At 36.6% G+C, this 27,750-nt stretch overlaps 1 protein-coding gene across 3 annotated transcripts in view; it reads left to right on the plus strand.

The window, feature by feature from the left end:
• STK4 (serine/threonine kinase 4) overlaps positions 1 to 27,750 on the plus strand; it is a 116,003-nt gene that overhangs the window by 48,509 nt on the left and 39,744 nt on the right. For all 3 annotated transcript variants that reach the window (XM_021944104.2, XM_021944107.2, NM_001168732.1), the window contains 1 exon segment: positions 12,457 to 12,614. In XM_021944104.2, the coding sequence (XP_021799796.2) occupies positions 12,457 to 12,614 (158 nt within the window).

Below are 27,750 nucleotides of genomic sequence, written 5' to 3' on the forward strand. Positions count from 1 at the left end.
TGGCTGCTTGTAATAACATGTACTCATCCACTAAAGATTTGACATGCGGCGGTTCTTCCTCTCAGGATTCATTGGCGATAATGTCATGGTTTTCTTGTCCTTACCACATTCCCAAGAGATGCATAGCCCTGGTCACCCCTCCTTATCTCCAGGCTTAATAGGTCAATGGGAGGCAGAACTTGGACGACTAATTGAAAGAATGTTTCTCCTGACCAAGCCTTCAGATTAGATTCAGTGAATTGAAGGGAGTGAGGTGATGATTCCTCTTTAAAACTTGTGCTTAGTGCATAAGATGCTAATTTTTCTCCTAGAGCAACAGCCACATTAATCTCTTTGAAATAGAATTTTAAAGCATAATGACATAATTGAGTTAGGGCAACTCAGAAACATGTTTTAGTTAAATTACTGAGATAGTATTATGTGGTAAAAACATTATGTGTTTATAGCTCCTCAGAATGTCCTGTTTCATGAAGGCACCTATTGTTGCTGTGAGTTTCCTCATGTTGAAATCAGGTGAAAGGCTAGGCTGTTGTCAAGATGATTTTACTTCAACACCAAACTTCAGATACTAATTTCAGAGCTGCATAAGATAGAAATTCTTGACTCAGAGCCTATTTGCTTTCCATCTTCTATTTGAAAGGAGTTGTTAGAACATTGTCTCCCTTGTGTGTTATCTGTCTTATTCTCTCTGACTCAGATTATGGCATTTGCAAGTACAGTAATTAGGACATAAAGTACTGCAAGTATTTTAACACTTCTTTTACCACAGTAGCCTTACTGTCCAACTTCTGATCCCTTCAGGATTTAAACAACTATCATCAGAGGATTGTGTTGGTGTATGCTTGCCACTCACAGTCAGCATCATATGAGAGTTTCAGACAGCGTTAGTGCAGTTGTGCACCCCAAAACTAAAGCTGGAAACATTTGATTTTGTTGGAACCCTATCTTTGAGTAAGGGCAAGAGAAGGACAAAGGATTAGTGGAGTGAACATTGATTTATAGCATCAGAGTCTTTGACTTGAAACCTCGCTGAGGGTCTTACAGACTATGTCACCTTGGTCAAGTTCTTTCTTTTTTGAACCTCAGTTTCCTCGTCTAAAAAAATGGGGCACCAAAGTTCCTATTTTGTAGTTTTGTCAAGATGATATGAGATTGTATGTGTAAAATATTTAGTGTGTAAATGCTCAAAAATCGTAGGTATTATAATAAGTCTTTTAATGTATGACAGTGTTTTTTTCATAGGACCTAAACATTTCTTCAACCAGCGCTACTTTTCTTCTTCCTAATTCCTTTTCTCTTGATAGTTATGCTTTTAGTTTTTACTCTTGGTATTAATGGTGCTTTGTAAGTGCCACCCCAAGAATGCCTGAGTGCTGGCTTCATGAACATGGTTGAGCTAAGGGAAGGTCACTTGTCAGTTTCAGTAACATTTTACCATTATGCAGAGAAGAGAGAAGGAGGCTCTGTGTGTTGGGGGGGGGGGTGGTGGTGTGTGTGTGTGTGTGTCCATGTGTTTTAAATTCCTTGGCAATAAGATGATACATGTTTTGAGAATCTGTTAAATAGCTCAGAATACAAGATGACAGATTTTTAAGAGGGCCAGACTTTAGATACACATGAGCCTTCTTTTGTAAAGTTTCAGCCTCTTATCTTAATACAGTGGCATTTATTACCGACTGGATTTTTTTCCACCCCCAAAAGATAACTGCTGTGGTTCACTGTGCATTTTATCAGTAGCTCCCTCGTGGGTGAGATTTACAATAGAAGAGCAGACATCTTGGTACTTAGGTTTTTCTCACAGTTTCAAAAATAATTCAAGGTTGTCCTGCCAGAGTGGAGACTAAATCCTAATTGTTTGTGCAGTTTTTCTTATTGTATCCAGATGTTGGGCCCACTTTTATCTTTGGAAACCATTAGCATTCTTGATTCTTTTGGAATGAGCCAAAAAGCACAGACTCCTGGTGCCTGAAAATTCGTTCAGAACACCCTGCCAGACCACATTTTAGGATATGAAAGTACCAGATCTCAGTGTAATTTGGGTGAAGGGCTCAAGGCCTATATGTTTTGAAAGATAGCTACTCTAGTATAGTTATATTGGTAAGAGGAGAGCCAAGAACAGCCTTGGGGGAAATACGTTTTTCAAGAGAGGGCAGTAGCATAATGGTAATGAAGAACAAAGGAAAGTGAATCACAAAAGATATACTTTGATCCTTAAGCCTAAGAGGCAGATAAATCTTTCTTCATCAGTTAATGGAATATATTATTTCTCTGGTGCTCTAAGCTTGCTGTTCTGACCTTCTTTTGTTCAGCAAGAAAATGGAGATACATTTTTAAATATCAATTTAAGTGGATCTATGAAGAAAAAGCAGATTCTTTTCAAATGTTTATGCTGTAGAAATATCAATTTGGAATCAGTTATTGTTAAAAATGAATATTTAATGCCAACCAAGAAGCGTTTATTAGATAGTCACTATGTGTCATTAATGTGTAGAGTATGAAAACCAAATGAGGCATTCACTGCTCTCAGTAACTTATATATTAAATGACATTTGTCATTATCATTATGTATTACTTATGGCATGTGTACTGTTCTAATTGTTCTAATTTCTTATGTGTATAGAGCATTACTCTAGACGCTTCAAATAATAGTATTTGATGGGCCGGGCGCGGTGGCTCAAGCCTGTAATCCCAGCACTTTGGGAGGCCGAGACGGGTGGATCACGAGGTCAGGAGATCGAGACCATCCTGGTTAATATGGTGAAACCCCGTCTCTACTAAAAAGTACAAAAAAACTAGCCGGGCAAGGTGGCGGGTGCCTGTAGTCCCAGCTACTTGGGAGGCTGAGGCAGGAGAATGGCGTGAACCCGGGAGGCGGAGCTTGTAGTGAGCTGAGATCTGGCCACTGCACTCCAGCCTGGGCGACAGAGCGAAACTCCGTCTCAAAAAAAAAAAAAAAAAAAAAAAAATAATAATAATAATAATAATAGTATTTGATAATGACACAACTTAGGAGAAAGGACCTCTACATATGAAGGTAATGATATACTAAGACAAATGCTAGGTAAGTGGTACAGAAAAGCCAAAGGATTTGTGAAAAGGAAGGCAATGACTCAGATATGCAGGAAGGCTGGGGAAGGATGTTACAGGCAGGTGCAGAGTCAGAAAGGTAGAAATGTGTTTTCAGTATTCAGGTAGGCTGAAGCAGATGTGGATGTTGACTGGATTTTGGAAGACTTTGAATTCCAAAGTAAGGAGTTTGAACCTGATTCTCTTGTTAATAGGGTATCTGAAGACACTTTGACTAGGAAAGTGATAAAATGGAGTTTCAAAAGACTGTAAAAGATGAGACCAACTAGGAAATTCTTGAAAGAACCAAGATGTGGACCATTCTCACCTGTGAACATTTTTTTATCTTTTTAGATGTGCTGCCACTATTGCTCTAGTTAGTAACCCTTTGAATTTGGGATTTAGATCTCTTTGAATTGATATATTTCAGTTCACCAGAATTAAAATAGCTAGAGCACCATTGCCCAGAAATTAAGTCAATTCATATAGAGGCAATTACCAAAACTGCTTAACTGGAAGAGTTATTCTGGGCTCCAGGGAACCTTGTAACTTATGATTCCAACAATTCTTAGTGGTTTCAAAGGACATTCAAAGGAATATTTATGGCCATACACAGCTACTTGGATAGTAACCAGTGTAATTAAATGAGCTGATACATGTAAAGCACTTAGGTGCCTGGTAACAAAAACAAAACCCAAAACCACACACTCATAACAAATGTTAGAAAAAAACAAACCCTGTGATAAGAATTGTACATTAAGGCATGTTATTCCAAGCCAGAGGAAAACATTTGCAGGAATACCAGAGTTTTTTGTTTTGTTTTGTTTTTTGTTTTCTTTTTTTCCTGCCAACATTCATGCACGAAACAGAGAAAAAAAGGCAGGCTCTGCCCAATTCTCTGGTTTGCACAAAATTAATTACGATTTAAGTAGAAAAGAGTCATTGTAGGAATTAAGGAAATAGTAGATTGACCATTGTGGTTTACTTAGTGACAGTCTGGAAAATGAAGGTTTGAAATTGAAGGTCATGAAGTTTAAGGTCTAGTAGATGGTCATTCCAGTGGAACAGTGGGCTTCAGTCTTTGGTCAAGCTTCTTCCCAGTTACGACTACCCAGGCATTATGTTGTACTTCATATGAATCCAGAAATAAGAGCAAATAGTAAAGGAAAGGTGTCTTGCTGCTTAAAAAAAATTGAGTTACTGACATATAATTTACATACCATACAATTTATTCATTTAAAGTGTACAGTTTAATGGTTTTTAGTTTATTCACAGAGTTGTGCAACCATCACCACAATCTAATTTTTGAAGTTCTACATCTAATTTTTAAAGTTCTACTTTTTTTTTTTTTTAATTTGGAGACAGGGTCTTGGTCTGTTGCCCAGGCTGAAGTGCATTGGCACGATCATAGCTTACTGCAGTCTTTAACTGGGCTCAAGTGATCCTTCTGCATTAGCCTCCTGAGTAGTTGGGACTACAGGTGTGCACCACTATGCCCGGCTAATTAAAACAAAAATTTTTTTTTTGTAGAGACAGGGTCTCACTATGTTGCTCAGGCTAGTCTCGAACTCGTGGCCTCAAGCCATCCTCGTGCCTTGGCCACCTGAAGTGCTGGGATTACAGGCATGAGCCACCATGCCTGGCCACTATTTTTAAATTGAGATATAATTATATGTCATAAAATTTGCCATTTTAAAGCACAGAATTCAGTGTTTTCTTAGGATATTAAGAAGGTGTTGCAACTTTAATCACTATTGAATTCAAGACATTTTTATCATCCCCTCAAAAAACTCTAATCCTTTTAGCAGTCACTTCTCATTCTCCTCTCACTTGATCTTAGCCAAAAGGCCGAGAAGCGATTCTCATTCTCCTCTCATCCCTGGGCAACTATTAATCTACTTTCTGTCTCTATAGATTTGCCTATTTTGGACATTTTATGTAAACGGAATCATATAACGTGGCCTTTTGAGAATGGCTTTTTCCATTTTGCATAATGTTTTTAAGGTTTATCCATGTTATAGCATGTATCAGTATTTCTTTTTGTTGCTGAATAGTATTCCACTGTATGGATATACTGCATTTAGTTTATCTGTTCATTAGCTGATGGACATTTGGGTGTTGATTCCTTTTGCTTTTACTAGCATTTTTCAAAGGAAAATAAATGGAAGATACAGTTGCTTATGAATTCACTGCTTTGTCTGTAGGCTTAGAGAGATCGTTCGTTTAGCTTGACAAATGCTGCTTACAAAGAAAAATAGGCCAGTCTTAGTATACGAATTCATGCATTTCCTGCATCAGATAAAGGAATCAGAGCAAGATGTGGTTATTTTCAAAGCTTGATTTCTCTCCTGAGTCCATTCTTTCTATGGCTTTAGGTTTCTTGTATTATCATTCAGCTGAACATCTTTATTTCTTGGGATACATCTGGAAAAATACGCTAGCTCAAGTTAAAACAAAAAAACCCAACAGCCAGCTGAAGCCCTGGGGGACAGCATGGCCTTTCATCAGCTTGGAATGATTATGCTTTTCAACCTGATAGGCTGCTGTCCAGCACACTTGATCATCTATCTAGCTAAAGGGTACTGAAAGAAAAGTTCAAAGATAAGGTTACTGGGAAAATTACATTTCCCCACTCTTTCTGCACTTAGTTTGATGGCAGTCCTAACATGTCAAGAATCTTTATTTTGATTTTAGAGACTGTACAGTATGAGATATAGCTCACTAAACTTAAAACCTGACATTTGGCATTCAAATCCCATCCTTGTCGGTTACTAGCTTAGAGATCTTCTGCAAATTTCTCACTTGTAAAAGGGGCATAATAACACATATCTCAAAAGACTCTTTGAGGATTAAGTGATAATAGTACATTTTCGGGCACTTGGTAGATGCCTATTAAGTGTAAGGCTTTTCCTCCTCTGCTTTATATGGTGGTCATGCAGTTTGGATGAGACCGTTATGCAAAAGCACCTAGTAGAAAGCCTGAAATTTAGAAGGTATTTGGTGAATGTTTGTTGAATTTGAACCTAGGTTTCCAAATAATAGAACTGTTTTTGTAGATTTAGGGGTGTATGTTTAGGCGTGTGTGTGTGTGTGTGTGTGTGTGTGTATGTTTATGTGTGAGAGAGAGAGATACTGAAACTATATCAGTTAGCTTTTGCTGCATTATAAACCACCCTAAAATTTAGTGGTTTAAAATAGCCATTTTATTTAACTTGATTCATGATTCTGTAGGTTGGCAGTTAGGTTGGTCTCAGGTAGGCAGGCAATTCTAGTCTGAGCTGGTTAGCTCTGCTCTGTGGTCAGCTGGTGCCATAACAGTGGGGGATGGCTGATTTGGGCCTCTCCACGTAGTATTTCACCATCTAGCAGGCTCAGGTTTATTTATATTATGGTAAAATGTACAAGACTTTTTTTTTTTTTTTTTGGAGACAGGGTCTTGCTCTGTTACCCAGGCTGGAGTGCAGTTGTGTGATCATAGTTCACTGCAGCCTTGACCTCCTGGGCTCAGGTGATCCTCCTGCCTCAACCTCCCAAATATTTGAGACCACAGGTGCATGCCACCACACCCAGCTAATTTTTTTAAAAAAAATATTATTTGTAGAGACCAGGTCTTGCTATGTTGCCCAGGCCGGTCTCGAACTTCTGGACTCAAGCAGTCCTCCCACCTTGGCCTCCAAAGTGGTGGGATTACAAGCATGAGCCACCATGCCTACCCTACACAAGAATTTTTAAGTCTCTTCTTGCTATACATTTGCTGTTGTCTCAAAGACCAACGCAGGTTAGATAACCAGGCCCAGAGTCATTGTGAGAGGGCATAAGGCGAGGATGAAGATACCAGGAGGAAATTGTGGCCATTTAAAAAAATAATTTATCTTAGATACTAATTGTGATAGGAATGCAAATCTGTTTACTGAGAGTTATTATCAGTCTATAAAATCAGACTTAGGACAGGTGCTGCAATTTAATGACAGTGTTATTCACAATAGGAATGCTGTCTTCTTCATATAAACTTAAGATGTTGGTGAAGCACTCTCACACATAAGGAAAGAACCATTATGGTGGAGGCATTTAATTTCTGGAATAACTAAATGCAAGGATCAGCTAACTTTTTGAATGTCTGCTGTTTCTTGCCAGTTAAAATAGCTTCCCCTATCAGTCAGTTCATTCAATTTTTCACTTCAGTTCCATAAAATATTATTATCATCTGCATCTCTAGACATCTTTATTACAGTTTGAGCCACCTCTTCCATCTGTTAAACCACCAACAACAAAAAATCCAAAGAATCAGAGATATTCTTGTCACTAAAATATTTCTTGAGTCTCAACTACTTTTCACTTTGGTCTTTGCTTTATGCCTGTACACATCTAGTTGTAGCATGTTTTAGATTAGAGGCATCCAGTATCATAATCCTACTAGAGATAAGAACTTCTTCTTTTGAATAGTTATTAATAACTGAGTATAAATATGTTTTCATATGCTACTGCCAAGTCATAAAATCATGGAACTTTTCAAAGCTTCAGGGAACATTAGATGTAATCTAGCCCTGTGTCTTCTTTTTGCAGATTGGGAACCTGTGGTTTTACCAAGATCGTATAGTCAGAACTGGAATCTAAATCTTTGAACTGCAGAATAGGGATTTACTTTCCTTTTCTTTCTTTCTTTTTTTTTTTTTATTATTGTGGTAAAATATACATAACAAAACTTGAGGAGAGGGATTTTTCCATTCTTCTGTCTCCAAAATCAACTTCAGCTTTTTGGCAGTCTGATAAATGTAACATTTTAACTAAACATTTTGCTATAATTAAATTTCTAATACATATGTGCATTTTACTTGCAGCTTATATCTAAATATGTGATTAGATAAAAAACTTCTCTTTTTATTTCACTTTAGTTTTTGGAAATTTGAATTCTAGTAAATGTCAGGTATAATCAGGTCCCTGGTATTGATATCAGAAGGTAAAAGCAAATATATTTTAGATAGACTTCCTTATTTGTGGATTTTCATTGTTGAAAGAGACAAAGAACAGTTGGTGTTTTAACTTCAAAAATTAGAAATTTTTAAGTGGTTTGGTAAGAAAGAAGAACTCAAATATGAGGAAGGCAGATGTTCTCACTTTTTCATCTGAACAGTGACAGAAGTTAGACAAATGATTATATTCTCGCTTAACAGACATTTCTTTGATTTTTATGACATGGTTTAGAATTAGACCACAGAAATGTTATCTTTAGTGTTTTATCATCCTTGGTTTAAAGATTCAATTTCTTAAGTCCACCTGTATTGCAACTGAAAGGAATTAATGAAGAACCATAGAAATATATTGTTGGATATAATACTTTTTAAACAAGAATGATGCCCTTATGGTTTTTGTAAATTCCATTGGAGAAAAAGTTTTAAATTACCTGTTATTTCTGTGCAGAAGTCACCATTTTTATTGATAAACTCAATTTAGTCATTTATCTGTGCATATATAAAGATGAATGGATGGATGGATAAATAGACACAAGTGACAGAAATAATGAAAAGAGAGAGGTGGGTGTGTAATATATGCAGCTTACTCTCAAATTTTAAGTGTGTATTTCCTAAGAAAGAAGATATCCTCTTTTGTTTGTATTTCCTACAAAGGAGATGCTCTTTTTTGTTACCACAATAAAGTGGTCAGAGAGTGATTTTTCCTTTTTATTTCTTGAGACCATGTCTCACTCTGTCTCCCAGGCTGGAGTGCCGTTGCATGATCATGGCTCACTGCAGACTTGACCTCCCAGCCTCCCAAGTAACTGGGACTACAGACATGTACCACCATGCCTGGCTAATTTTTTTTATTTTTAGTAGAGTCAAGGTCTCAACATGTTGCCCAAGCTGGTCTCAAATTCCTTAGCTCAAGGGATGCTCCTCTTTTGGCCTCCCAAAGTGCTGGGGTTACAGGGTGTGAACCACTGTGCCCAGCGTAAATAGTAATGTTTCTAAAGAAGAGTTCTCGCTTCTCTCCCAAACCTCCTTCACTTTTAGATTATTGCTCTGATCTCTTATTGAGTGCATTCTTTTTGATGCTCAGAGTGTCTCAAAATTTGCCAGTGAGGGCCCTTCAAGGTGGCTCCTGTATCCTTTTGATATGTCCCCATCAGTTTTTGAGTACTTGCTGGCTTTTTTTTTTTTTTTTTTGGCACAAAAAATACTCCAGATTCAGGTCCATTTTGTAATTTTCCTGCCTTAGACTTGGAATCACCTGCTTTTCTTAAGTAATTCTAGTTCCTTTTAGCAGGAAATGGTATTTGGAAACCAATATCTGAGCCACTTACACGTGCTTATTTGTACTGGAGTGTCATTGCTCCAACGCCTTTTGATGAAGAAAGCTCAGAAATGTCTTTTTTTTTTTTTTCTGTAAATCATGAGGTCATAATACCTCAGTTCAAATACAACACAACAAGTTGCTGTGCCTTTCCCAATTTCACATTTTGATATTTAGATAGTGTCAGATCCCCTTCACAAGGATTATGCCATTTTGCATTCCAGGTCAGCAATGTGTGAGTGCCTGTGCCCCCACAGCCTTGCCAGCAGATAGTGTGTTTTCAAGCTTTTGAAGCTTTGCCAGTCTGAAATGTAAGAAATGGTCCCTTTAAGTAGTTTTAATTTGAATTTCTCCTATTATGAGTGAAGCTCAGCAATTTTTTCATGTTTAAGGACCCGTTGGATATCTTTGTGTGTTTTTTATCTTTTCAAGCCTTTAGTTTTCTTCTTTTCTTCTGTTGTCTTTCCCTTGATTTAAGAAGGTCTTGGGAGCTTATCTCCCTAACATATAAATAATTCTTAAAATGTTCTTTCTTTTTTCTTTTTCTTTTTTTTTTTTTGAGGTGGAATCTTACTCTATTGCCCAGGCTGGAGTGCAATGGCATGATCTTGGCTCACTGCAACCTCCACCTCCTGGGTTCAAGTGATGCTCCCGCCTCAGCCTCCCAAGTTGCTGGGATTACAGGCTCCTGCCACCGCACCCAGCTAATTTTTGTATTTTTAGTAGAGATGGGGTTTCACCATGTTGGCCAGGCCGGTCTCGAATTCCTGATCTCAGGTGATCCTCCTCGGCTTCCCAAAGTGTTGGGATTACAGGCGTGAGCTACCACGCCTGGCTAAAATTTTCTTTAAATAAAAAGAAAATTCTTTAAAACATTTTAATGGTATTTGCTTGTCATTTGTCTTCTGTCTTGGCTTATGAGGTTTGTGTGTGTGATTATTAATTTTTTAAAATTTGTGGTGTTTTCTTCACATAAAAGGTTTTTAACCATTTTTAAAATTATATCTGGATTTATATCATAGTTGGAAAGTCTTTTCCATACCAGGTTTTAAATGCATTCACACGTTTTGTTTCAGTATTAAAGGTTTCCATTTTTTGCAATTAGATTTCTTATCCATTTGGAGTTTTCCAGGCTTAAGGTATGAGATATAGATTCAATTTAATCTTTTCTCAAATAGCTGTCCCATTATTCGGGTAGCCAATTGGACTTTTTATTTTGTTTCTAAGCTTTCTATTCTGTTCAGCGGGTTGAGATATTTTGTATAAAAGTATACTGTGTATTATATATGCCAGCAGTTTGCAGCACTTTTGAAGTTGCTTGACTTTAGGGGGTTCTCTGAATACTTTTTTTTTTTTTTTTAATGTGTAGGATTATGTGTAAGATTGCTGCAGAGTTGTCTCTGAGCCACTCTTCTCCTTTGGTGGTCTGAGAGGAGGGGACTGAGCAAAAGAACATAGTTTCCCGACTCATTGGCAAATCCAATGCACCACCATTTTTACAAGTTTTATTTTGTTGTAGTTCCTGCAGAACTATATTATGAAGTAGTGCCTTAAATTTAATTTAAAAATGAAAACAAGCATGAAAAGTACCTAACATCATACCTAGAGCACACAAAACAAAACACTATATACTTGCTGATTGGTCCTAGCAAATAATGTATTTAATTCTTAATTAGTGAAGAGAAAACAGTGTAGTAGGAAGCCATTGGCAGTGTATGGATGTGGGCAGATATGGGATTGGCTGCTCTTGATCTTAGCAATGGTGATAGTGAGAAAAATAACAAATGTTCTGAGAGGTAGGGCGGCTGGCCTGAAACTGGACTAGGAAGTGTCATGAAATAAGTAAGATTGCATAGACCAAGGGTGCCTGGAGAGAAACACTTGCTGTTCTTTATCTTCTAGATACCTTCTCATCTACCTCTTAAGGTGCTGAACCTTCTGGTTGTTTTTCCTGTTTACTGTGGGAAAGGGCCATATAAACCCCTATGTTCATGGAAAGCAATGAAAAATACTTCCTGTATCTCCCTATATTAGAATACTAATCACAGGCACAAAGATACTTCAACCTTTGAAACAGGTGCATTCAGCTAGCTTGATTTTTAAATCATGCCAGGTAAAATTATTCTTTCTGCTCTTGTTACTAGTAACTAATAGCTGCTGTATTCTGCTCTCTTAATGGTTACTGCTGCTTTGTAACTGCTGATGCTTTACTCCAGGATGATTTGAGGCCCAGTCTAAGTCCCCTTTTACCAATCCTCCCTGACCACACAGCCTGCAAGAACTGGGCACGTATAATTCTTGTAATCAGTTCTATGTATTTAATACCTGTTCAATACCATCTTCTTTAAAAAATGTTCGTAAGAAGCAAATAAAATCACCAATAGTGCTGCTACCAGAGATGAACCCTGTTAACATTTTGGGTATTTTCCCCTAGTTTTTTTTTTCTCCTATATATGATTTTATAGAGTCAAAATCTTACTGTATATATAATACTGTATCCTGTTTTTGCCCTTAAGTTTATTGTAAGCCGTATGTAGATAGTATTTTTAAAGTTACATAATATTTCATAGAGTGGATTAATTGTGATTTATTTATGTTTTCTTTTTCATGTATATTTTTCTCATTATTCCAGTTAGATTATGAGATTATCAAAGAAAGTCACCCTACTGTATCATCCCCTCTTCCTACTTAAGTGCCTGTAGAGAATATTGTATATGATAGATGCTAAATAAATATTTTTGGTTGCTTCTGTTTCATTCTAAATATTATAGGGGCTATTTGCTATAGGAGACTCCAAATGTGTTATTTGCAGATTATCAGAATTATTGCATCACCCAAATCTTTCCATCTAGGAAAAGGGACCCCAGGGAAATCTATGAATGTATTTTAGGGGAAATCTTAAGTCCTCTGAAATTCCATGAGAATTTTTTGAGCAAGCATTTGTGCGTTTTTCTCTAGTTTCACTAGATTCTTGAAGGAGTCCTTTATCTAACCGAAATATCCACTGATCCAGAGATTGTAGCCCATCTGGAGGTAGGTCTATTAAACTTATCTAAAATTTTAGAGATTTTCTTTTCATTTTTCATTTTTCTTGGTTTTCAGGAAGGGATGAGACCATGCAGCCTGCAAAACCATCTTTTCTTGAATATTTTGAACAAAAAGAAAAGGAAAACCAGATCAACAGCTTTGGCAAGAGTGTACCTGGTCCACTGAAAAATTCTTCAGATTGGAAAATACCACAGGATGGAGACTACGAGTTTGTAAGTAGTGTTGGAAGTAAATGGTTTTGTCTTTGGGGCAAGTTATTTGAAACATCACACATTCAATTATGTCATTTCACTGAAAGTGCCCAAGCATTTTCTTATGCATTTTGAGTCTCCTAAACCATCCCTGACAGTGTCTGCTGAGCTGAAGGACAATGTTTTGATTGATGTTTGAGCAGTTCTCTGGTCCCTGATTAGTGGCATCTTTTTTGCTTTCAAAATCCATATTCACTTTTTCTTTTTGTCCAGTTTGAAATTGTTCATGGTGAGAGAAGTGTTCAATCATCAAATGAAATTGCAACTGTCTTTAATAGTTTATTTGGGGTTTTGATTTTATATTTAAGAATTAGATTGGAGGGTGATTGATGCTGTTTTGTGGTGTCCTTGTTGTTTTGCTAACTATTCTCCTAATTTTAACCCTGCTGAAAGGATTATTCTCAGTTTTTTCAGAAGATGAATATATAATTATTCCAGTTTCATATGAAAAACTGGATGTATTTTCCTTTCTCTACTGTGGAACATTTTCCCTCAACCATAGACACTTATTAATGTTCATAGGAATTTAAGGAGTAGAGCAATAAAAATTTTGGGAAACAGTAAGCTAAGGAGTCTGCATTTTCTTCTTGACTATTACCAGTAAAGATTTTTCTCTTCAGGAACTTTTTATTTTTACATTCTTAAATTCTGAAGTTTGATCCTCATCTGTCATAATTCCGTTGTTTATAAAAGAGCTCAGATTGGGCATTGGGCTTGAACTCTGATAGACCTGTCTAGTTCTGGCTTTCCACTATACTACTGACTGGCTTAGAGGAAATGATGCCATTCTTCCGTAACTTAATTTCTACTTTTATAAAATGGCGGGAATGTTATAGTTTATACAACTAATGGTAGGGATCCTTTGAGGACCAGAATAACTCATCTGAGGCAAATTAACTGGTTAGTCACTGAACCCATGATAGAATCCAGGTTCATTTGTTTTATTACCTGTTTGTTCATTTACTTACTTATCCAGTGTTGTTATTGTTGTTGGTTTTTGTTTTTGTTTTTGTTTGAATGTCATGTTTTTGACACTATTCTAGGGATGTAGTCGTTAACAGAACAGCCAAAAATGCATCCCTCATGGAGGTTTCATTCTAGGCGAAGGAAAATAAGTATTTAGTATGTCAAATGGTAGCAAGTATTGTAAAAAATATAAAGCAAAAGGGAGGTTAGGAGAGAGAGAGAGAGAGAGAGTGTGTGTGTGTGTGTATGTGTGTGTAGTTTTTTAAAAATAGAGTAGTCAAGGAAGTTCTCATTGGTAAGAAGATGAGAATGTGAACTATGTAAATATCCAGAGGAGAGATTTTTAGGCAGTGGGAATAGCAGATTCAAAGATCCTGAGGCAGAGACATGGCTAGTGTGTTTACAGAACAACAAAGAAACAGTATGTTTTGGAATGGCATCAATAGGATGTGCAGCAGGAAATGATATCAGAGATATAATGGAGGGCGAGATAATGTAGGGCTTTTTATGTAATAAAAAGAACTTTAGCTTTTACTCTTGAATGGAATGAAAGACTATTGGGAGGGGTGACTTGATCCTATTTATATTTAAAAGGTATTATTCTAGTTGCTATATTAATACATTATAGGAGAACTAGAATTTCTGAACACAGGTGCAGTGTTTTTATTTACTATTCAAAGGTAGCCAAATATGGGGCACATCTGCTACTATTCCCCTCTTCTAGGCCTTTGACACCCATCTTTTCCACTGAATCAGGGTTCAGCTTCAGAATCCTTAACACAGTACACCAGGCTGCCACTGCTAATCTGAGTAGACCTTTGAAATTTGAATTATTGTGCATCTATTCCATGTTGCCTGTATAGTTGTCTTCAAGATGTGCATAAGGACTGATTTCTCAGTTTATCCAGTCTTCAGGCAAAGATGTTTAACTACTGGGTACCAAATCACATCACCATTGTGATAGAATGTTTGAGAATCCTCAAATCTGTAGTACTTCTAAGCCCAGTTTCCTTGTTTTTAAATGTTACAGATTTTGAAAAACCAGTTACTTTAATCCTTTTTAATTTTTAAAAATCTTGTTTATGATATTTTTAGGGTACATGTAATATTTGAGTACCTGTTCATGATGTGTAGTGATCAAATCAGAGTAATTGGGATATCTATCACCTTTAACACTTTTCTTTGAGAACATTATAAATCTTCAGCCATTTTGAAGCATACGATAAATTATTAACTATAATTTTCCTACTGTACTATTGAATACTGGAACTTATTCCTTCTCTCTGACTATATTTTTGTACCCCTTAACCAACTTCTCTTCATCCCGCTTTCACCTCTTTCCCAGCCACTGCTAACCATCATTCTTCACTCTGTCTCCATAGGATCCACTTTTTTAGCTCCTGCTTGAGTGAGAACATATGATATTTGTCTTTCTGTCTCTGGCTTATTGTAACTAACATAATGACCTTCAGTAATATCCATGTTGCAATAAAAGAAGCGACAACATTTCTTTCTCTTTTCTGGCTGGATAATATTCCATTGTTTGGATACCACATCTTCTTTATCCGTTTATCCATTGATGGACACTTAGGTTGATTCCGTATCTTGGCTATTGTGAATAGTGTTGCAATAAATAGGAGAGTTTAGATATCTTGTTGATATATTGATTTCCTTTCTTTTGGATATATGCCCAGCAGTGGGATTGCTGGATCATATGGTAGATCTATTTTAGTTTTTTTGAGGAACCTCTATACTGTTTTTTATAATGGTTTTGTTACTTCACATTCCCACCAATGGCGTATGAACATTCCCCTTTCTCCACATCTTCACCAGCATTTGTTATTTCCTGTCTTGTTGATAATAGCCATTCTAACTAGGGTGAGATGATATCTTTCTCTCTCTCTTTTTTTTTAAGAGACAGGGTCTTGCTTATTCTCCCAGGCTGGAGTGCAGTGGTGCAATCATAGGTCACTACAGTTTCAAACTCCTGGTCTGTAGTAATCCTCCCACCTCAGCCTTCTGAGTAGCTAGGACTACAGGTATAGACCACCATGCCTGGCTGGTTTTTAAATTTTTTGTAAAGATGAGGTCTGGAAATGTTGCCCCAGCTCATCTGGAACTCCTGGCCTCAAATAATCCTCCTGCCCAGGCCTCCCAGAATGCTAGGGTTACAGATATGAGCCACTGCACTGGCTCTTTCATTGTGGTCTCAATTTGCATTTTCCTAATGATTAGTGATGTTGAGCATTTTTTCACATACCTATTGCCCATTTGTATGTCTTCTTTTGAGAAATGTCTATTCAGGCCTTTTGTCCAACTTTAATTCTAATCATTATTCTTGGATCAGTAGTTTCAGCATATAAAGAATTTATTTCTCTTTGCCACAGTTTTCTCATACTAAGATCATTGGCAGGAAACTTGTTTTGGTGGGCAAGCTACTTATACAGAGGAGCTTTAGTAGGTCTTTAGAGAAAGTACTTTTTATTTTGGAAGTAAATGACTTCTAGAGGGAGTGGGCCCATGGCACACAGTGACCAGGTTAGCACATTGCATGACTTGTATTACTCCTGAGACTTTCTTCTAAATCTGAGGTCATAAACTGGCAGGATCCAGCTCACAGACCTTTTTGTGTGTTCTATACGGTGTTTAAATTTTTAAAATTAATTGCTTATGTTAAAAACTTAAGAGATTTTACACAAAGTGTTGGATCTCCAGCTTATTTTGAAAATGTGAAAGATCTGGCTACAGTAACCTATATTATTGGTTAATGGTTGTCTGGAGCTGAGTGGTAGCTGCCCTCTTTAGCTATGACCTCTCTAATTCTTCACACTATTTGGCCTACTTCACTCATTCGTATTAACTGTCTGACCTGTCTGGCACTTAGGGGCATTTGATATTGGGACTCTTGCATTAAATTGTTTGGATTTATATGTGCTTGAGCCAGCCCATTCTGATATAACATTCTACTCTATTTGTACCTTCAGAGTGTCAAGATAATTTACTTATAAAAGTCTCTTACAAAAAAAAGTCAAACTAAGAGATAAAAGAAAATTGAGATGAGAGATACATGAGCTGCTCTACCAACAAAGATCAAATGAAAACTGTCTTCATTGTTGATATTCTTGTTACATAGCTTTTACCTTGATCCCAAAGCAAGCATTTGAAATAATAGTCTAGAACAGTGGTTCTCAAAGTGGTCCCAGACCAGCAGTGTTAGCGTCACCTAGAGACTGTTAGAAAGGCAGTTTTAAGTTCTAGGGTACATGTGCATAACGTGCAGGTTTGTTACATATGTATACTTGTGCCATGTTGCTGTGCTGCACCCATCAACTTGTCAGCACCCATCAACTCGTCATTTACATCAGGTATAACTCCCACTGCAATCCCTCCCCCCTCCCCCTTCCCCCCTCCCCATGATAGGCCCCGGTGTGTGATGTTCCCCTTCCCGAGTCCAAGTGATCTCATTGTTCAGTTCCCACCTGTGAGTGAGAACATGCGGTGTTTGGTTTTCTGTTCTTGTGATAGTTTGCTAAGAATGATGGTTTCCAGCTGCATCCATGTCCTTACAAAGGACACAAACTCATCCTTTTTTATGGCTGCATAGTATTCCATGGTGTATATGTGCCACATTTTCTTAATCCAGTCTGTCACTGATGGACATTTGGGTTGATTTCAAGTCTTTGCTATTGTGAATAGTGCCGCAATAAACATACGTGTGCATGTGTCTTTATAGCAGCATGATTTATAATCCTTTGGGTATATACCCAGTAATGGGATGGCTGGATCATATGGTACATCTAGTTCTAGATCCTTGAGGAATCGCCATACTGTTTTCCATAATGGTTGAACTAGTTTACAATCCCACCAACAGTGTAAAAGTGTTCGTATTTCTCCACATCCTCTCCAGCACCTGTTGTTTCCTTTTTAATGATCGCCATTCTAACTGGTGTGAGATGGTATCTCATTGTGGTTTTGATTTGCATTTCTCTGATGGCCAGTGATGATGAGCATTTTTTCATGTGTCTGTTGGCTGTATGAATGTCTTCTTTTGAGAAATGTCTGTATAATAATAATAAAAAATAAAATAAAATAAAATAAAATAAAAAAGAAAAGAAAGAGGAGGAAAATGGTGATCAAAAGAAGACAAAGTTTTGAAGGACTTAAGAAGACGTGAAGGGGTAACAAGAAATTTTTGAGAAGGAGAAAGAATGAAACCTCACTGGGATCATGCAGCAATGTGGGGTGTTCATGCAGGCAGTCAGCCCTAGATGCCTCAGTTGTACTGTTCTTTTCCATATTCTTCCATATTTTGCAGATAGTAAAGGTACGTAAAAAATGTATATTGAAATAATTTGTCAACTGCATTAAGAATATACTTTGTGATTGCCCAAAGAGCTTGATCCTCATATAATTTGAAGGAATTATGAATTTAATGGTTAGAGAATATGTAGAAAAATTGATGTTAATTTGTTATATCCTTGCTAGTTTTTCCTGTGAAATCTTATGGATGTAAATAAAATGATTCTTTCATTTAAAAAAAAAAAAAAAGAAAGGCAGTTTTTCGGGCCTTACCCCAGGCGGATTGAATAGGAATATCTAGGGACAGCACCCATTGGTGTTTTAACCTGTCCTCCTGGTGACTCTAACCCACTAAAGTTGTTCTAAAAGGTTTTTAGAGTAGTATATCTTTATATACATTTCTTGTTTTCTTTTCTATTAGGTACTATAGAAATTCAGAGATAAGGATGTATTTCTATTTTATTAACATTGTATGATTTGTAAATTTCCTTGTTATTCCCCTTTTGAGTTTCCTATACTCTTATTGGAGGTACCAAAGAAGCACATAAAATATGGAAAATGTATGTTTGTAAGTGACATCTGGCAAATAAAGAGCTAGTCCTTTGAGTGAAGAAAGTTCTGAATAATCTCCTGAAAGCTTAACGAAGGATATGTGTCAGACTTGCTAACATGTTTCCCTTACAATCGCTTTTTGTTTTTTTGAAATGGAGTCTCACTCTGTCGCCCAGGCTAGAGTGCAGTGGCGCGATGATCTCAGCTCACTGCAACCTCCGCCTCCCGGGTTCAAGCACTTCTCTGCCTCAGCCTCCTGAGTAACTGGGATTACAGGTGCCTGCCACCACACCCAGCTAATTTTTGCATTTTTAGTAGAGACAGGGTTTTGCTCTCTTGGCCAGACTGCACTTAAACACCTGACTTCGTGATCCACTCGCCTTGACCTCCCAAAGTGCTGGGATTACAGCGTGAGCCACGGCGCCCAGCCTCCCTCACAGTCTCTTACAGACTTTACGATTTCTAGACAGACAGTATTTAATTATGAAAAAAGATAATTCTGTTTCCTTCTATGAAGGGAATTGCTGTTTTCCAATGACCTTTTTGCCCAAAATGGCAAATAGGAAGTAATTTAATCAGGAGTAGCAGAATTTTATACTGACAAAAACTTCATATTTTCATCTGAAACTGAATATTTGTCCCATTTCTAAAAGTGAATTGCCTATTTGCCAAGTTTAGAAACCCCCCAAAGATTTCTAATAATGTTTAAGATACATAGTGATTAAAATATAAAAGGTGCTTGAAAATGCAATAGTCTCTAAATTTTGTATTCTATTAGCAGATCACATTTTTGGAAAAGAATGTAATATTTTATGAGAATTCAGACCTTCCCATTTTGCCATTCAGAAAGCCACACAAGCTGGAAACTTAAATCCAGTTTGGCTCATGAATCTTCCAAAAGCACACTGTAATATTTTAGTTTAAGATAACCTGGGCTGGGTGCAGTGCCTCACACCTGTAATCCCAGCACTTTGGGAGGCCGAGGTGGAAGGGAGCTCGAAACCAGCCTGGCACATAGTGAGACCCCATCTCTATTACAAAAATAAAAAAAAGAGATGGCCCAAATGCCAAAAGTGGTGAACAAAACAGACCAGGCCCATGTTCTCATGGAGTTTACAGTGAAGGAAATAGACTTTAAGCCAGTACCCTAGTAGATATCAGTTCAGGTAATAATAGCGAATTTTTTTTTTTTTTTTTTTTTAAAGCACAGTAAAGAGATATTGTAAGAAAAGGCCTTGTGGAGAGACAGGACATTCAGCTGAGACATCAGTGAAGAGGGGAAGCAAGTCACGGGAAGGTAGGGGAAACAAGTACAGAGACTGTGAGACAGGTCATAGATTGTGTGTAGGGAAGGAAAGGAGTCCATTGTGGCTGGAGCCGAGTGACACATGGGATAGCAGTTTAAATGTAAATACATCAGTAATCACAGTAAATGTGAGTGCACTCAAATCTCCTATTAAAAGAGAAAGAGTTTGGATAAAAATAACAGTCAAATTCTGGCTAAATGCTGTTTATAAGTGATGTAACGAAAAGAAAATACAACCGAAAAGTTTAAAACAGAGGAATGGAAAAAGATACACTAGGCAAATACTCACTAAAATAAAGTAGGTGAAACAATATTGATACCAAGTGAGGCCAAGCATGGTGACTCACGCCTGTAATCCCAGCACTTTGGGAGGCCGAGGCAGGCGGACCACGTGAGGTCAGGAGTTCGAGACCAGCCTGGCCAACGTGGTGAAACCCCGTCTCTACTAAAAGCACAAAAAATTAATTGGGCATGGTGGCACACGCACCTGTAGTCCAGCTACTCAGGCGGCTGAGGCAGGAGAATTGCTTGAACCCAGGAGGCGGAGGTTGCAGTGAGCTGAGATTGTGCCATTGCATTCCAGCCTGGGTAAGACAGCAAGACTTCATCTCAAAAAAAACAAAAACAAAAACAAAAAAATTCAGATGAAATATAATTTAAGACAAAAGAATGTTACCTGGGAAGGATATGTTTTATACTATTGAAAGGTATTCTTTATCTAGAAGATGTAAGTCATGTACCTATATGAAACATATATTTATCCCAAACTGATAGAAATACAAGGAGCAATGAGAATACTGCAATTATAGTTTCAAGAAGTTAATCAAGAAGACTTAAATATTCTTCTCTCCAAAACTGACATTTCAGTTAGACAAAAAACTAACACAATTAACAACATTGATAAAACAGAAAATAGACAAAATTTCTAATATATATGAAACTTTAAAAACATGGAATATTCGTAAAACAACTATGTTTTATTCTTTTTTTACCTTTATTTTAGGTTCAGGGGTACATGTGCAGGTTTGTTACACAGGTGAATTGTGTGTCATGGGGGTTTGGTATACAGATTATTTCATCACCCAGGTAATAAGCATAGTACCCCATAGGTAGTTTTTCGATCCTCACCCTCCTCCCACCCTCTGCCCTCAAGGAAGCCCTGATTTCTGTTGTTCTCTTCTTTGTGTCCATGTGTACTCAGTGTTGAGCTCCTACTTACAAGTGAGAACATGCTGTATTTGGTTTTCTGTCCTTGTGTTAGTTTGCTTAGGATAATGGCCTCCAGCTCATCTATGTTGCTGCAGAGGACATGATCTTGCTCGTTTCTGTGGCTGTGTAGTATACCACGTGAACATGCACCACATTTTCTTTAGTCTGTCATTGATGGGCATTTAGGTTAATTCCATGTTTTTGCTATTGTGAATAGTGCTGCAGCAAACACAACACATGCATGTGTCTTTATGGTAGAACAATTTCTGTGCCTTTGGTTATATACTCAATAATGGGATTGCTAGGTTGAATGGTAATTCTCTTTTAAGTTCTTTGAGAAATCGACACACTGCTTTCCACCATGATTGAACTAATTTACATTCCCACCAGCAGTGTATAAGTAATCCCTTTTCTCTGCAACCTCGCCAGCATCTGTTATTTTTTGATTTTCTAATAATAGCCATTCTGACTGGTATGAGATAGATCTCATTGTTTTTGATTTGCATTTTTCTAATGGTTAGTGATGTTGAATCTTTTTTTCACATGCTTATTGACCATGTGTATGTCTTATTTTGAGAAGTGTCTGTTCATGTCCTTTGCCCCTTTTTAAATGAGGTCATTTGCTTTTTACTTGTTAATTTGTTTAAGTTCCTTATAGATTCTGAATATTAGATCTTTCTTGGATGCGTAGTTTGCAGAAATTTTCTCCCATTTTGTAGGTTGTCTGTTTACTCTGTTGAAAGTTTATTTTGCTGTTCAGAAGCTCTTTAGTTTAATTAGAACCTATTTGCCAATTTTAATTTCTGTTACAATTGCTTTTGTTGTCTTCATCATGAAATCTTTGCCAGGTCCTATATCCAGAATGGTGTTTTCTAGGTTATCTTCTAGGGTTTTTATAGTTTTAGGTTTTACATTTAAGTCTTTCATTCATCTTGAGTTGATTTTTGTGTACGGTTTAAGGAGGGGGATCCAGGTTCAGTCTTTTGCATATGGCTAGCCAGTTATCTCAGGATCATTTATTGAATAAGGAGTCCTTTCCCCATTGCTTGTGTTTGTCAGCTTTGAGTAACTATATTTTTTTTGTTTTTTGTTTTGAGACAGAGTCTTGCTCTGTTGCCCAGGCTGGAGTACTGCAGTGGCGTGATCTTGACTCATTGCAACCTCTGCCTCCTGGGTTCAAGTGATTCTCCTGCCTCAGCCTCCCGAATAGCTGAGATTACAGGCACCTGCTACCACGCCTGGCTAATTTTTGTATTTTTAGTAGAGATGGGGTTTCACCATGTTGGCCAGGCTGGTCTCGATCTCCTGACCTCAGGTGATCTACCCGCCTCAGCCTTTCAAAGTGCTGGGATTACAGGCGTGAGCCACCATGCCCAGCCAGTGTTTGAAAGGGTTAAAAAAGAAATCTCAACAGAGAAATTATTCAGGCCACGTTAGCTGACTATAATGCAATAAAATTAGAAATTAACATTAAGAAAGTAGTCAAAGCCACTTTATCCCACCTGGAGATACAAAAACATATTCCTAAATCTTACTTTAAAGAGAAAATAAAAATATAAATTATAAACAATTTAGAAATGAATAATAAGAATTATACAAAATTCAAATCCCTGTAATTCAGAACCCGTGGGAGGCAGTAAACAATGGCACTTAGAAGAAGATTTATAGCCTTAAATGAAGTTTCTTTTTAGAATACAAGAAAGATTATAAATAAGTTAAAAATGGGATAAAGATAAAAGCAGAATTTAATGAAATAGAAAACAAACCAGAAAGTTGAATGGTAAAAACCAACAGCAGGATATTTGAAAGGACCTGATATTTGTTAGATTTGATCAAGTTAAAAAGGAAGAGTGTGTCTATAAACTGCAGTAGGGGAAAGGCGAGAGAGAGAGTTACTAGAAACAGAATATGGCAGCGTGAACAGAGATTATTATTTATAATTTTATATTATTAAATTTGAAAACTTAGATAAATAGATGTGTAAACATTATGCCATATTTACTTCCCATGTGGAAGTATAACTGCATAAAAATATGGAAGATACTTTTGAACAAGAAGAACAAGGTTGATCTTATTCTTCCAGAGATTAAAACATACCACAAACCACAATAATGAAAGCATTGTGATGTTGGCATAAGAATAGAACATAGGCCAGGTGTGGTGGTTCACCCTGTAATCCCAGTACTTTGGGAGGCTAAGGTGGGAGGATCACTTGAACCCAGGAATTTGAGATCAGCCTAAGTATCATAGTGAGATCCCCATCTCTACAAAAAAAAAAAAAAAAGAAAAAGAAAAAATTAGGTGAGCTTGGTGTTACATGCCTATAGTCTCAGCTACTTGAGAGGCTGAGGCAGGAGGATCTCCTGAGCCCAGGAGTTTGAGGCTGCAGTGAGCTAGGATTGCACCACTGTATACTACCCTGAGTGACAGATTGAGACCCCATGTCTTAAAAAAAAAAAAAAAAATTCAATGTTACAGAGTAGGATTGAGAAACATGCCTATATGTATGTGTGTGTGTGTGTATATATAGTATATATAAATTTTTTAAAAATATACACCTTTCTTGGATGCATAGTTTTCATATATGAGTGTATTATATAATGATAAACTACAAAATAATGCAAACTGTAAAATTTGTGTAAATTAAAAAAAACACAAATCATGCTACCATTTCTATGTCTATACACATATACAGCTGCATAGATAAAAAAGACAGCTTCTAAAAATAACTTGAAAGTCATTACCTGTGGAGAGAACTTTAGTTTAGCTGTCTTTACACACAGAGAGAATATATTACTATATTAATATATTACTTGTTTACCTTAAATAAATAGAGCGAGATACATTTTTAAACTTTCTATTGAGATTTTTCCTGGTTTTAGTCTAAATAAAGTTAACCAGGACTTACACAGATTAAGAGAACCACAATACTTTTCAGTCAGTTATCAACTTTGCAAGTATTGGTGATTATTAGCTTTCAGTATCCTTCGGTTTTAGAGTGAATTTCCTGTTTATTCAAATGAAGTTGCTTTCAGATTTCTTATGACTTCTTCTATAAAAAGAGTTGATAGTAACTGGCCCCCACATATTAATTCAATCTATATTTATTGAGGTTCTCTGTGTGTACTATGTGTGAATCGATAAGACTACAAGCTCTTTTACAGCCTTCACTTTATCTTACCTGTCTTTGTATTCCTAACACCTAGCAATTGCCCGGCTTAGAGTTAGCACACCATTTTAAATTAAACTCAGACATAGTCTCTGAATTCATTCATTATTTAATTCAACTACTAATTGAACTAAACTCAAATATAGTCACTACCCTTAGAGAGTTTATGAGGTAGCGGAAAATAATCAAGTGATTTTGATACATTATACTAATGATAGCTTACATGTATTGAAAATTTACTATGTGCCAGGCATTACATATGTTACCTCATTCTCAGAACCATCCCATGAGGTAGGAATGTTGTTATTGCCATTTTAGGGGTAAAAAAATAACTGAGGCTTAATAGGAAGAATAAGTTCAAGAGATTTATTGTACAACATGGTTACTAGTTAATAAACAATGTATTGTATTTTGAAAATCACTGAGAGAGTAGATTTTAAGTGTTCTCACTGCAAAGAAATTATAAGTATGTGAGGTAGCACACATGTAAATTAACTCAATTGAGCCATTTCACAATGTATGTACATACAGTATCTCCTTATGAGGTTCACTTTATGAGGTTTCAGTTACCCACTGCAGTCTGAAAATATTAAATGGAAAATTCTAGAAATAAACAGTTTCTAAGTTTTAAGTAGCATACCATTCTGAGTAACACGATGAAATCCTGTGCCATTGCGCATCATCCCGCCTGGGACATGAATCATCCCTTTGTCCAGCATATCTGTGCAGTACGCGGTACCCACTCCTAGTCACTTAGGAGCCAATTTGGTTATCAGATCACCTGTTGAGGTGTAACAGTGCTTGTGTTCAGGAAACCCTTATTTTGCTTAATAGTGTCCTCAGAGTGCAAGAGTAGCGATGCTGGCAATTCCAGCTTGCCAAAGAGAAGATGTAAAGTGCTTCTTTTAAGAGAAAAGGTGAAAGTTCTTGACCAAAAATGAGGGGGGAAAAAACCATATGCTGAGGTTGCTGAGATCTATGGTAAGAACAAATCATCCATCCATGAAATTGTGAACAAATGTGAACCTTACATCCATGAATTGTTGTTGTAGTTGTTCTATTTTATTATTAGTTATTAAGTTCTTAACTGTAATAACTTTATAAAATAAAACATCTTTATAGGTATTTACATATGGGAAAAAGCTTAATGTATAGGGTTTGGTACCATCCACAGTTTCAGGCATCCACTGGGGTTTTCAGAATGTATCCCCTGTGGATAATGGAGGGACTACTTTATTTCAAAACATCGTGTTGTATACAATAAATATGTACAATTTATATTTGTCAATTAAAAAAAAAAAAACCCTGACACTAAAAGGGGTGGTTGACTACAGTTATACAGTTAGTGATACAGTGAGGATTTTAACCAAAGCAGTTTGGCTCCAGAGCCCATCCTTTTAACCATCTGTACTGTGTGGCATTTTTCTAGGCTATTCTGGTAAGTTCTATCCATAAAGTACATAAAGAAGGGGCTGTAGGAGCCCAAAAGAGAGAGCAAGAACCCCAGGGAAGGCACCAATAAGTGTCATTGGAAGTGTGTTTTGAAAGATGAAGTGTGTCTGTGGAGATACTAAGGAGTGTGGCATGGGGCCAGGAAGTACTGAGTAATTGAGCTGGAGCATTACCAGTGTGGATGTGTGGGAAAAGTGAGGAAGGGAGAGAAGGAGAGAACTTCAGGTGAAGTAAATTAATGCCCAATGTACCCTTTTTTGCTGGAAATATTTAGTGCTCTTTTAGATTTTTCCTTGGTATATCAGAGAAATTAAAAATAGAGTCCTAATGCAGCACAGAGAGCTGATATCCATCTGAAGTTGTGTGATAATGGGTCCATCAGGATATAAAACCACCAAACCATTAATTCAAAATTAATTTGATAAAAGTAACAGAACCTGAACAAAATTGATTGTTTGGATTCCCTGGATAGTTGTAAGCCATTCACATGGCTTTTTGTGGTAGGGAAGGATACATTTTAGCCCTGAGGTTTTCCCAGGAGGCCGATAACAACCTATGATTCCATGAAACTTTATCTTAACCACTCTCTCCTAGATCAGGGCTCCAAATCTGATTGTAAGTTGAGATTTCTTTGGGTTTTACAAAGAAGCTTTACTGAATTGTCAGAACATAGTCAGTTACTCATTTATTATTAAATTGTACTTTTTACTTTTGGCCGTACATATTAGAAATCAGACACTTGGTGGGAGGTAAAAATTATTACTACCTTATTTATAATTTGAAATAATGATTGATATGATAGAAGAGATGCTTTATTTGACTCTGCTTAAGTCAGTACTCTCAAGAATGCATCTTGATGTTTTCTGGGAGCTTAGTTATCTACAATTTGAAACTTTATCTGCCATTTCATAGAGACAAAAATAACTCTCCCAAAACATTCTTTGAAATTATTGTTCGTTTTTTTCAAAATGAGTCTAAAAATTAGTGCATATTCTTACATTTACTGGCCTTTAATGGTAAGGTAAAATTTAATGTCCCATTACTCAGTTACAACAATCACCAAGTCAACTATTCTTGTTTTATTTAATCCTTCACCTCCACTATTCACCACCCACACTGCTTGTTTTGAAGCAAATCCCAGGCATATACCATTTCTAAATATTTCATATGTATTTATAAAAGATTAATGACCTTTTAAAAATATAATTATAATACCTTTATCATACTTTTACAAATTAGGAGTAATAAATTTCCTTAATGCCAAAAAATGCCTTGTTACTGTTTAGTTTCCTGGATTTATGTAGATATTTTAGCTTGTTTGAATTAGGATCCAAATGAGATTTATAGGAAGTTGGTTGATATGTCTCTTAAGCCGCTTTTAATTTAAAGCCCTCCCTTTCTGCTACCCTTGCTCATGTACTTTGAGATACTGTTGGAGAAACCCAGTTGTTATCCCATATAGTTTCCCTCATTCGGGATATTGCTGATTGCATCTAAGGGGTCTTATTTAATATGTTCCCTGAGTTTCTTATAAATTGGTAGTTTTATCTAGAACAGCGGTCCTCAGGACCCCTTCATACTTATAAACATTATTGAGGACCCCAAAGGGCTTTTGTCCATGGGAGTCATATCTACTAATATTTACTGAATTAGAAATTAAAACAGAAAAATTTTAAAATAATTTATTTACTTAAGATAAGCTAATTATACAGTAATGTATTTTTTCTATGAAAAATGACTATTTCCCCAAAACAAAAACAAATGAGTAAGAAAAATAGCATTGTTTACAATTTTCAGATTTTTTGGCTTACACAGATAGATGATCATACCTGTTTTGCGTTCAGTCTGTTGTAATATATTGTTTTGTTTGAAGTACAGGAAGAAAGTCTAGCCTAGCAAAAAGAGGTGTAGTTGAAAAATAACTATTGTAATAGCTGTTTAAGATAGTTGTGGATAGTCTTCTTTGACCCTACACCAAAACTCAACAAGTAGTGGTTTCTTATAGGTTAGTTGCAATGTAGAATATGAAACTAAATTCGTGAAAATTTCTTACTGTGTATATTAAAATTCATTAGTATTTTAAAATTTTGAGTGGAACTTTTACTCACACGTGATTTTGTAACATCATGCATTGGGCATTTGGA

Source organism: Papio anubis, chromosome 16, assembly GCF_008728515.1.
Source record: "Papio anubis isolate 15944 chromosome 16, Panubis1.0, whole genome shotgun sequence".
NCBI lineage: Eukaryota > Metazoa > Chordata > Mammalia > Primates > Cercopithecidae > Papio > Papio anubis.